The 12,853-nt window shown below is 38.6% G+C and overlaps 1 protein-coding gene across 1 annotated transcript in view; it reads left to right on the top strand.

Annotated features, from left to right (window-relative positions):
- Positions 1 to 11,270, top strand: part of CERK (ceramide kinase) — an 85,876-nt gene extending 74,606 nt beyond the window's left edge. The window contains exons 12-14 of the mRNA XM_056573699.1: positions 5,535 to 5,740; positions 8,237 to 8,454; positions 10,021 to 11,270. Coding sequence (XP_056429674.1) covers positions 5,535 to 5,740; positions 8,237 to 8,454; positions 10,021 to 10,102 — 506 coding nt within the window. The 3' untranslated portion in view covers positions 10,103 to 11,270. The remainder of the gene's footprint in view (positions 1 to 5,534; positions 5,741 to 8,236; positions 8,455 to 10,020) is intronic.
- The last annotated feature ends 1,583 nt before the right edge of the window (positions 11,271 to 12,853 follow it).

The raw sequence follows: 12,853 nt of genomic DNA, 5'->3' as shown, positions 1-12,853 counted from the left end.
GGGTCAATACGATTAAAATGATACCCATGATTATACACTTTTCTATTACTGTTGCGCTTAAAAAAAAAAAAAACGCAAACTTTTTAACCGAATTAGTACGTTTAAGATCCCCCTATTTTGAAGACCTATAACTTTTTAATTTTTCCGTATAAGTGGCGGTATGAGGGCAAATTTTTTGCGCCGTGATCTGTACTTTTTATTGATATCATATTTGCTTATATGAAACTTTTAATAAAATTTTTATAAATTTTTTGGGGGAATAAAATGTTATAAAAAAGCAGCTATTTTGGACTTTATTTTTTATTTTTACGTTCACGCCGTTCACCGTACGGTATCATTAACATTTAATTTTAATAGTTCAGATATTTACGCACGCGGCGATACCAAATATGTATATAAAAGATTTTTTTAACCCTTTTTGGGGGTGAAATAGGGAAAATGGGGCAATTTACATTTTTTATTGGGGAGGGGTTTTTTCAATTTTTTTTTACTTTTACTTTTTTTATTTTTACACTTTAATAGTCTCCATAGGGGACTATTTAAAGCAATCATTCGATTGCTAATCCTGTTCAGTGCTATCGGTCATCCTCTGCTCTGGTCTGCGGAAAGGCAGATCAGAGCAGAAGACTCCCGGAAGACAGCGGAGGCAGGTGAGGGGGACCTCCGGCTGCCGTGCAGGACGATCGGATCACCGCGGCAGCGCTGCGGGCGATCCGATCATCCAATTAAGTGACCGCGATGCTGCAGATACCGTGATCGGTATTGATCACGGCTTCTGAGGGCTTAATGGCGGACATCCGCGGGATCGCGAATGTCCGCCATTACCGGCGGGTCCCTGGCTGCGATCCACAGCCGGGACCTGCCGCGCATGATTCGAGCATCGCTCCGATGCCCGCGGTTATGCTTAGGACGTAAATGTACGTCCTGGTGCGTTAAGTACCACGTCACCAGGGCGTATATTTACATCCTTCGTCGTTAAGGGGTTAAAGTAAATTAAGTCACGGGCTGAACCGGCCGGGGTACGGTAGCGCCCGGTTTGCCCCTCCCCCAGCCAGATCCGATACCCGTATGTACAAAACGTGGTGTGAAACACCCTAAGAGATGGGAAGACCCATGTAGAATTTGATACAACCTGGGGAGGGGTAAATTGGTGAAAAATAACTTTTATACAAGTTATACATAATGGCCTGAAATACTGCACCTCATATACACACACAATCACAACTTATCCTGAAAAGCTTATCCTGGTATACTTTAATGGTTATTATCCGCAGCAGTTATAGTGATAGAAAGGAAGTGGAAAAAAAGTATTGTGTATTTTAAATCAACATAAAAAAAAAAACTGAATCCCAGTTCACACTATGTTTTGCTGCTATGTTCACACGTCGGAAGTTCTGTGACAACTTCTGATGAGAAATTGGATTTCGATGGAAAACCGAAACTTCAGCAGCGGAATTCCGTCGGTGGAACAGCTGTCCAAAAGACATGTACGTTCTTTGGGCAGAATCCCATTGAACAGCATTGCGGTCTATGGAGTCCATGTCCATGCAGTCCTACCTGGATGATTTCAGTGGTGCCTGTTCCAGAGAGAATTCCTGCGATACCTATCTTCAGGGTGAGATTCAGCAGTATGGATGAAGCTTTACAGTAACATGTCTGTCTTGGCACCAGGATACTGTATTAAAAGGATTAACCTTTTTTACTTTGAGTTTCACATTAAATTGTAGTCCTATGCCAACACTAGTGACCTATTGTGAGAGTTTTTTTTTCTATTGCTGGATGCTGGATTAAAAAAATTTCATTTTATGTAGAATTAAATAAACACATACCTGGATTTTCAGTTATAAATTCAGTCTCCTTTTAGGCCACTATAATATTGTAAACTAAAGAACTGAAATCAACCCAAATATTACAGCACCCACATAGCACAGGCTCAGTCCCGAATATCGCTATCTGGAGAGGCAGTATTGTACAGCCAGGCTCATGTCATGATGACTTTATGGAACCTGGCTCCAAATATGGCTGTTTAAAGGGGTACTCCGCTGCTCAGCATTTGGAACAAACTGTTCCGTACGCTGGAGCCGGGAGCTTGTGATGTCATAGCCCCACCCATCATCTCACGCCCCACCTTAATGCAAGTCTATAGGAGGGGGCATCACGCCCCCTCCCATAGACTTGCATTGAGGGGGCGGGGTGTTACGTCATGAGGGGGCGGGCAATGGTGTCACGAGCTCCCGTCTCCAGCGTTCTCTACAGCTTCTTCCAAACGCTGAGCATTGCAGTATCCCTTTAACACCTTAGATGACACAGAAAGTTTGCATATCACATTGTGTAATAACAATCCTTTTGCTACCTCACCTCCAAAATATGGAATAAAAAGTTACATGTACCCAAAAATGGTCCCAAAACTTTTCACTTAAAAAAAAAAAAATGGTAATGCAAAAAATTTGATTTTTAGTAATTTGCGCAAATGTAGCAATAAATAAATATAAATTTAGTATTGTCATAATTGTACCGAGGAATAAAAAGATGAAAAATTTTAGCTCTTTTTCTCTTTATTTGGATCTAATACCATAGCATATAAAGAAAATTACAGCTGAATTAAGACTTACAAATATTCATTTGGATTAGTGACATTAGACTGGGAATAAAAAAAAAAACGTATTTTATCTGCAACTTTTTTTTATCCTGTAGGAAAGCAGAAGTTTTGGAAAGCATGGTCGTAAGGCAGTTTTTGTTTGTGTTTTTCATAGCAGTGATTTGCAGCAACATTGTCTGTAAACACATGTTGAACAGTGACAAGCTTCCAGTGACCTCCGGTAGACATGAATGTAGTACCTTTGACTGGACATGGATCTGTACTCTTTCAGCCCACCAAATCAGCTGTGAACAGGATTCAATCAGCTGTGAATGTCATTCTTTTGCCTGACTGAATATTTTTTTTCCTTGTCATTATCTTTTTGTTTTAGGTAAGCAGAAAACAAGCAGAAACCTATTTTTGCACTGTAGTGATTACTCTGAGTCAGTGCTTCAATAAAGGAGTTAATTAGCTCATCCACTGTGTAGACGGCAATGAAAAGTGTGTTGGTTCTGGAATTGATTCGCAACAGCACCTTACACTTTAGACACTATGGGGGGGGGGATTTATCAACAGAATTATGTGGTTTTATTTGCGTAACGTTGGCGCAATTCTTTGGTGCAGAGACTTTTTGCGCCAAAGTTTGGCGCATTCTATCCACTGTCGTTTTATTAAGCTCAAAATCACACAGTCCTGTGTGTGATTTTTGCTTTGGACAGTAATTCATTATTTGCGCCAATCGATCTTTAGCGTCATTTTGAGCCTTTTAGGGTTTATTTTTTATTTTTTTGGCGCAATTCACCACCGAGAATTTTGTACGTGGAAAACACACATAGCAATGTCAGAAAATGTAAAGGCGTCAAAACACATAAAAAATTTTTGAAATTTTGAAAGCAGCGATGCCTCCAGGCCCTGCGAACTACTATCCTGCAACATGGTTGTCTCTGAGGGACCTTCACCCTCCATTGAGCCAGTATCGGAAATGGCCACATAGGTTCAGGAAAGGTAAGCACTAAAGGTAACCAAAAAAACAAGCAAACAAACAAAAAAAAACACAAGTTAAAAATAAAATCCATTTCACATGGTGACTATAAACCCCACAAAAGAAAATAACTCACGTCGCTTGCTGATATACTGCAGGGGGGACTCCAAAATGGCTGCTCTACAGGGTAAAATATGCTGTCCTCTGTGTAAAAGTCGCTGTGAACAGCTGATTTTGGCGTTTGCGCCAAAATTACTAACAATGTGCGCAATATGATACATTTGGCACACGTCCGCAAAAACTAAAGTGAAAAAAAGGTAAAAAAAAAAAACTGTCAACAGGCAAAATTGATAAATACCCCCCTATATCAAAAAATAAGTCTGACCACAGTGGGACTTATGTATAATACTGGAAAGATAGAACTCCGACTATAGACTTTTATATACGTAAACTAAAATGACCTGCTTACAAAGTAGATGACCGAACACTGGCTGGATTAAATGGTCACTCTTGTTTTAACAAAGTTCAAGATATTTGACAAGGTTTGTATATACCATTAGTGCAGACGATTCTAAGTGAAAAATGCATTTATTTCCACATATCAGCCACTTCCTCTACCTCCTGTACTGAACATTCACTTTCATTTAATAGCTAAAATCAATCTTGAGAGACCAGACTTATCAACTCACTGAGGAATCGGTTACATGCTGCCTGTAGAAGTTTATGGAGAGGAGGACAAGGAGGGGCTTTTAAGATATGCTCAGAATAAAATGACAATTAGGAAGAGAACCCTTGGATGGAAAAACTGGTGTAAAATTCTTCATGTACACGTGAAAGTGAAAGCTTATTCTGAAGAGTCACCTAAAATGTCAGTTAGGTTTGAAGGGGTTTTCCCACAACTGAAAGGTGTTTATTAATTTTGTCCTTCAATCCACAAGTCCTGTTGTTCTGCTGTTTGAACACAACATAATACATCTTCTCTGTTGTGTCTGTGATGTGCCTGAAGGAGGCTGGCCGTGTGGATCAGTTTATTAGCTAAGCCAGCCTACTTCCCTGTCATGACTAATTCAGAGGTGGAGATGAGGGCTGACTTGGTCAATATACTGATCCACACAGCTAGCCACCGTCATGTACATCACCAACATAGTGAGGTGGAAGTGCCCTGCGGTCTCGGAATAGCAGAGTCACAGGATTCTCAAGGATTGGCATTGAAATAGGAGGCCTCTGGGGCAGCTTTCAAAATTGTAATATATTATACTACTATAATTAATATTGCAAGTTTGTTTACATCTTCTGGCAAAATGCATACCTTTTTTTGGGAGAAGTAGCATATAAATTGGCAAGTAAAATCCAGTCCTGCCATGTGTCCTACGAAGAGGCCCTTGTGAGCACACTATTGTCCCTGCCATAGAGGTCAATGATCTCTTTCCGCTTCTAGTGAGAAGGAATTTGTCTCTTCTCTGAAATTATAATCATTTGAAGGTAAAAAATAAGTTTATATATTTGCACCATGGTTTTCCACTTAAAAAATACAAGAATCTAGTTTGTTTTAATAGAATAAGCTTCTGTGACCTCCACCAAAGGGTAAATGGGTAGAGTTCTGGTCTTAATTTATAGATGGATCTCTTTACACAGATTAGGAAAGACCTGTCAACCAAGATCCTGTCACTGTTCCATACTGAACATTCGGGCAGCATGAAACTTATGTTCCCTTTTATTAAAACCTAATGGTGAGACTTGTGCACATGGATGACTACTTCTTCTTTCACACTCGTCTTGTATGTGGATCTATAACATAACATCATTGGTGGGCTGACAAGTAAAATAAATGTTTACGAGGTGAATTGTCAGTAATGTTGCCATGGGTTATAGGGATTGATATTGTTTGTTCTGTAATGGCTTGGCAATGCTGAGTTCTGATTTTAACTGAAATGTATTTTCTGTTCATAACTATAAACATTGCTGTTCTTTTAGAACAAGATGATTGGACAACAATCAAAGGAAAGTTCATGGCGATTAATGCAGCCAACATGAGTTGTGCTTGTCCACGCAGTCCGAGAGGCCTGTCACCAGCAGCTCACTTGGCAGATGGAACAGCTGATCTTATTTTAGTTCGTAAATGTTCCAGATTGCATTTTCTTTTGCACCTTATCAGACATACAACCAGCACTAGTGATCAGGTATGGGTTAATATAAAAAGGAGCAGATGGGTCTCAAATCAAGTGTTTCTAAAATATTCTAATGCTTTCGGCATAAAGAATAGAGCATGTCATTAAATTTATCGTATGGCCTACTAACAGTGTAGGATCATATTAGTAATAGAACTGCTATTACTGAATTCCCATCAGATACTATTGGGGAGATTGATCAAAAAAGTTGCTGAGTTGCCCATAGCAACCAATCAGATTGCTGCTTTCATTTTTCAGAGGCTTTGTCAAAAATGAAAAACAATCTGGTTGCTATGAGCAACTTTTCCTTTGCACAGGTTTTGATAAATCTCCCTCTGTGATTAGCCACACTTCTTAGGTTTAACCCCTTGAGGTCTTGGGAATTCTTCTTAATTTTTGCACTTTTGTTTTTCCTCCTCACCTTCTAATATCTTTAATTTTCCACCTACAGACCCATATGAGGCCTTGTATGTAATGACATTAATCATTTCATCCCAAAATTTAGGGTGAAACAAAGAAAATTGTGGGGTGAAATTGAAGAAAAAAAATTGTAAATTTTGGGTTCTTTTTCTACACAGTGCACTTTTTTGGTAAAAAAAGACACAGTGGCCCTCATTTACTAAGAGTGTTGTGTAGGTTTCTTTGTGGGTTTTAATTCCCTACAATTTATTTTCCACGGTATTTACTAAGGTTTCCCTACATTTTCCACTTTCCCTACACTTTGCTTTTTTTACACATGTTCTGATCTGTAGGGTTTTCCTCAGCTCAAATCAAACACATTTTCTGTGGAAACCTTAGTAAATATGTAGTTTTTTTGTGAAAATGTCAGGAACACGCGCCTTTTCCAAACAGCCACGCCCCTTTATCTGGTTTTCTTAGCAAAATGGCAATGCGCCATAATCTGGGACACAACCTGACAAAACATGTCAGGTTTGCAATAGTAATAGTAATTTATAAAGGGTTTATTTTCTTTTACTAATTAAAGAAAACTTCTAACTTTTTGTACGCAAATTAGTTTGCTTAAAATTGTCCTTTTCTAACCCCTATGACTTTATTTTTCCATATACAGGGATGTATGAGCGCTTCTTTTTTGTGCCATGATCTTTAGTTTTTATCTTTACCATTTTTGATTTAATAGGATTTTTTTTTCTTATTGCTTTTTATTTAATTTTTTTTATTTAATTTTTTATGGTATGTGAATGGAAAATAAGAAATTCAGGACTTTGGCATTTTTTTTTTCTTTTTACGTTTACGCAATTGACCGTGCAGTTTAACATTTTATTTTAATTGTTGAGAATAGGGCTTAAACAACTGATCGATTTAATCTGCAACTAGTTGATTATAAAAATAGTTGTCAACTGTTTTTATAACCGACAAATCAGTTGATCGATTAGTTGGTCACCCAATTTCTAAAGTTCACATATATGTAGAGATAACCACTATGTATATATATGCACCTGTGGTCTTTGGCAGTCTGTTCACACCATCTTCTGCTTCCTGCAGCTCCTTTCAGCAGCTATCGTGAGTCCCCGATTGTCAGGCTCTGTTCTAAAGGCCAGACTCGCAGTAGTTGCAGAGAGAAGATGCAGGAAGTAGAAGATTATGGCCCATATTTATCAGTCAGCCTGAAACCCTAATTGTCTGTTTTTCCCATAGCAACCAATCACAGCTCAACTTTCACTTTACAAGAGCTCGTTAGGATCTGAAAGTTGAGCTGTGACTGGTTATGGAAAAAAAGACAATTAGGGTTTCAGGCAGATTAGTAAATCTCCCCATATTGTGCTGACCCCCTTTTTCACTGAATAGACACTGCTGGGGGCATGTAGGATGGACAACCAGGGAATGTGCTTCCCCTCCTATCTTGCCACAGGCAAGAAATGGGAAAGGGGGTATAGCCCTTACAAGGCGGAAAAAAAAAATAATTATATTTTAAAATAATTATTAAATGTATATAAATATAATTAAAAGTTCCTCCTCTCAGCCTCCGCAAAGCTTAGTATCTAGCAGACCCCACAAATTCTTATAACACACAATGCATCCCTTACCTAAAACACACAGAAGTCCTTCAGTCCAATCCCCTCCCCGAGCCCTAGTTGAGAAGTTGACACACACATTGATTGACCACATATGTTTGTTTACATTATTTTATTTAAAAAATGGCAAAGAATGGGGGGGGGATTGAAACTTGTATTGGGGAAGAGGCTTATTCACATTTATTAGCTTTTTCTTACATAATTTTTTAGTCACTATTGCTTGCAATCTTTATTTGCAAACACTGAACAATGCTGCTCCATAACACAGCATCGATCAAGGTTATCGGCGCTCCGTTGATCCAGACTGCCATGACTTCCTGCAGCATTGGAGTGCCAATCGCATGGATGATCCTAGCTTCTGCATGTGGAAGTGACACAAATGCCATGGTCTTACTAATTTTGTCATTTGATTCTGTAGGTAACATCTCTTATCTAAAAGTTGCTTACAACATCTTGTTCTGTTGCCTTTTTATAGTTTGATTTCCCATTTGTTGATATTTATCGGATAAAGAGTTTTCAGTTTACCCCGAAACATTTTGAAGAGGAGGATGCAGAAAGCAATGATTTGGGTAATATTGGCAAAAAGAACTTTGCTCAGATTTGCACAGATCATCCTTCCTGTGGGTGCAGTCAAATGAACAGTCTATGGAATTGTGATGGGGAAACTCTGGAGCAAACTGCCATTGAAATGAGGTACTAAAAGAAACTCCTTTTTTCTGTCAGAATAATTAATGCCTTAACCAGTTGAAATGGGTCAGTGGTTTGCATGATATCACTAAATGTTGTGTAAATTTTTAAGTGTCCCTGTCATTGAACAACATTTTTGACGTGTCCTAGAGACGGGTCAAAAGATTTGATTGGTCTGGGTGATCAGACCCCATTGATCATTAGAACAAACCAGGAGAAGCATGGTTGCCTGCATCACTCCCTGCAATCTCCCACCAGTTGCAGGAGGCAGGCTCCATAGCATGCTTCTTCCAGCTTGTTCTGTTGCTCATGTGGTCTGAACCTAGTTCTCAATCCAAATTTTTTACATGTTGAAGGACAGTAACTCTTTAATATTCTGATGTGTCACCTTACCGACACAATATAAAATACAGCTGTCTATTAAAATTACAGTATTAATAGATTAACAATATCTTAAAGAGAATCTGTCATCAATGTCACCTGCACTAACCTGTTTGTACAGGCAGGTAGTGTGGGTGACACTGATTATAACAATACACTACGGCCCTTCGTAGGGCCCAGTGCATGGCAGGAGCACGCTGACTCCACCACTGCTGCTTTTCCGCTGGGTCCTACTGCAAGCAGGCTTGGGGAAGCAGCACTGACGTATGCATGAGGTCAGTCCTTCTATGCACCAAGCCTGCCGCTAAATTAAAGAAGATAACAGACAATCAAGACTATGGATCAGAGGTAGGTAAGTATTTTTTTAATTAGTGTCACCTGTACCACCTGCTTTTACTAACAGATTAGTGTGCGGGTTACACTTATGACCCATTCCTTTTTAAATATGGTACCTAAAATACAACGTAAATAAACACTGGGTGAAACAATACACTATTATGGTTAGTAGGCAGTGATCGACACAGATTCAGAGGTCACCAGAGAGATGATCCTTGTTTGCCATGCACCCTTCCAGGTCTTGCTCTAGGCAAATGGCAATGTATATATTTTGAATTATTCATTTAATATAACATTCCACTGTATGAACACTGAGAGCCTAGATTCTGCTCTGAAATCCACAGCAATTCAATGCCAATCTGAACTTAGTGTTTGCATGGGGTTTCCCCCTGCTCACATTAAATGGCATGTTTTTACTGCAAAAAAAATAAAAATAAATCTGACATAGCAGGAAGTCAAATGACAATTGGGCTATTCCTCATGATAATCTTCCCTTAGTTACCTATCAACATATTTTACTTGAAGTCCCTGCATTTTATCTTTTGATGGGTGGGCATGGAGTTTGTATGTTCTCCCTGTGTTTCTGTGTTTCGTTTTCCTCCCACATACTGATGGGTTAATTTAATTTAAGGGATATTCCGCTCTCCAGTGTCCGGAAAATTTAGTTCCGAATGCTGGGTGCGGGCTTCCATGGTCGGACGGGGTGTGATGTCACAAATGGGCAGGGCGACCACGGAAGCCCGCAAACAGAGTTCGGAACTAAATGTTCTAAATGCTGGGGAGCGGAGTACCCCTTTAAGATTGTAAACCTCTTTGGGGGTTCTATATCTTATTTTATTTTGTGATTTCTTTCAGAGTTCACTGTCAATTGATTAAATTGTTTGCACGTGGCATTGAGGAATCCCAGCAAGAAGACAAAAACCCAAGCAAAGTTTAGTTGGACGTTTGGTGTGTTTTCCAGCGATCATGATGTTTTTGTTTATTTATTTTACATTCAGATGTAATCCACTTTGAAAGAATATTGTGGAACATAATTTAAAAAAGGAAAAAAATATATTATGTATTTTAAGTTTAAAGTTGGTGTAATTTATAGTGATTTATTAACTCATTCTTTTTGTGGCATAGTTACAGAACACATCATGTAGCCTTTATATTTGCTTCAAGTAGGCTTTAAAGTGTTACCTAAATTGATGCGTATCTTCAAGATTTTTTAGACTACATATGCTTTATGTAGATTTGATATCGATAAAATCTAAGTCTGATAGTAGACATAATTTACTATGTTCTATTTGGGATGTGGTGTTGTACAGCATTTTATTAATGACGGATCATTAAAAGATTTTGCAACACTGTTCGGTCCTTTAGGTCTAGATCCAGAACATTGATTCTCATCTTTACTTGTATGGACCTTTTTATAGTAGCTCATAAAACTGATGTGACTGCTTTGGCAGGTTAGTTAGCTATAGCTAGCCTTAAGTGTTTTTAAACTTTCCCAGCATTTGTTTGATCTGCAGGATTTGTACTATTTTAGAATTTTGAGAGTCTGTCTGCATAAATCCTCGCTTTTGCTTTTGTTACGTTCCATACAAAGCTCTTGATGTTTTTTGGCTGAGCGGCTAATGAAGGATTTTTTTGTTAGGTACCAGCAAATTGTTGTGCACCAGTCCAAGGTCACCAGCAAACTTAATAACGTTTCATCTAAAATATAGTTTGGTTATCTTTTTATTAATGGGGTTTCCAAGCTTGTTCACTAGGGCTTTGAATGAAGTGGTTGAAGTGATAATCCGATAGCTAATGCCTGTTCTGGCAATACTTCACTTCAGAAGAATTATTAAAAGCATGTGAAGCTAAATGCAATAAACATGTTATTTGACATATATTGGGTGAAGCATTATTTAGATGTGTGTGCTTTAACTGGAGATATTTTTGACTAAAAATATTGTATAGTATTTGTCCAGGGAAACTTTTTCCTTATATTACTTGGTAGCGTTTTGAAACAATCACATGCTTTAGCCAGGCTTTGGTAGCAACACATGTAGGTCAAGAGATGTGCTAACATGAATGTAGAAAACAAGACTTTCATCTATCTTGACCAGTCATGCCACCACAAAAATATTTATTAAAGGGGTACTCCACCCCTAAACATCTTATCCCCTATCCAAAGGATAGGGGATAAGATGTCCGATCGCGGAGGTCCCGCCGCTGGGGACCCCCGCAATATAGCATGCGGCACCCACCTGTTTCTGCTCCGGAAGTGCTGGAGGGTCTGGGTCCCGACCACGGGAACGGAAGATCGTTACGTCACGACTCCGCCCCTGTGTGACATCACGCCCGCCCCCTCAATGCAAGTCTGTTAGGGGGCGTGGCGACTGTCACGCCCCCTGCCATAGACTTGCATTGAGGGGGCGGACGTGACGTCACGATCTTCCGTTCCTTTGGATAGGGGATAAGATGTCTAGGGGTGGAGTACTACTTTAATACTGTCACAGTCTGAAAATGTAAAGAACGTGAGAACAGTCACCTACAACGATGACCCCCCTCACTATGCTGAGAGGAGATTCCTTGTGCAGGTTGTGAGAATCATTGGGATTAAGATGTCTAATTCATAGGAAAAATTCATTAAACCATCGATTGTGTTTGGTTTAAAAAGAAAAACTATTCAGTTCTCTTGAATACAGCCATATATAATACTGCTTTTCTGGAATAAGTTAAATTTAAATTCTTGAGGAGGATGATGAATCTAAATTAAGGCCATATGTGAGTTTGGTCCTGGAGACCAAACAAAGGTTTTTGTTTTTTTTCCCCCCACACTATGTTGATCATAGTGACTGCCTTGTTATGCAGAACACATTTGATAGGTACTATTTTAATGAGTGAGACAGATTTCTATATTGAGCTGCATGTGATTTGCACAGTATGGATTACAGTAAGTAGTAATGTATTGCTGATTTTATTAAGACTCCTTCAAGAGGCAAAGGAGATTTTCCCAAAAATTTCAAAGGATGTTTGGATTTTGTTTGTGTTTATGGAGCATGAAATATTAAGCTATAAACAGCTAGCTAGCTAAGATTGCCTTGATGCCAGTCTTTATTGTTAATATTTCCAAAGTACATACTTTAACATTAGAATGTATTTGGTGATGTGCAAATGCATGTTCCTTGTCATTTTGGTTTTACTGTGCAACTCGGCAATGCAAACAAAATAACATTCCTGCTATTTTTAAATCATGAAATAAATATTTTAGTATGCAAAAAATGATTTGGTTTTACTCTTTATTAATTGTCATATTAAATAAAAAATTGAATCTGCCTTAACATGACAAGAATTAGGAGCGGCCAATAGGCCACCTTACACTTCTACACTAAAACGGGCAGTATTGAACAGTTCTTATGTATAATACTTATGACCCAGAAAACTTTACTGATTTGCTCTTTTGCATGGGCTAAGGCTACATTGCAACTTTTTCAAGTGCTACGGATAGATTTAAACTATTGATTGACAGCTGCAGCTGAGATTTCATGCAGCTGAATATTAGTTTAATCTGCAGCTGTAGCTCTATAGTTATAATAAATTGTAGCACTGCAAAATGTCACTGTAGTCCCTTCCTTAAAGTGGTTCTCATTAAGCAAAGTAATAATGATGATTTTATTTAAATAGCGCCAACAGATTCCGCAGAACTTTACAATAT

The sequence above is a fragment of the Hyla sarda genome, chromosome 4 (genome assembly GCF_029499605.1).
Source record: "Hyla sarda isolate aHylSar1 chromosome 4, aHylSar1.hap1, whole genome shotgun sequence".
NCBI classification, from domain to species: domain Eukaryota; kingdom Metazoa; phylum Chordata; class Amphibia; order Anura; family Hylidae; genus Hyla; species Hyla sarda.
The sequence above is the reverse complement of the archived record's forward strand: the minus strand, read 5'-3'. Positions and strand labels throughout refer to the sequence as shown.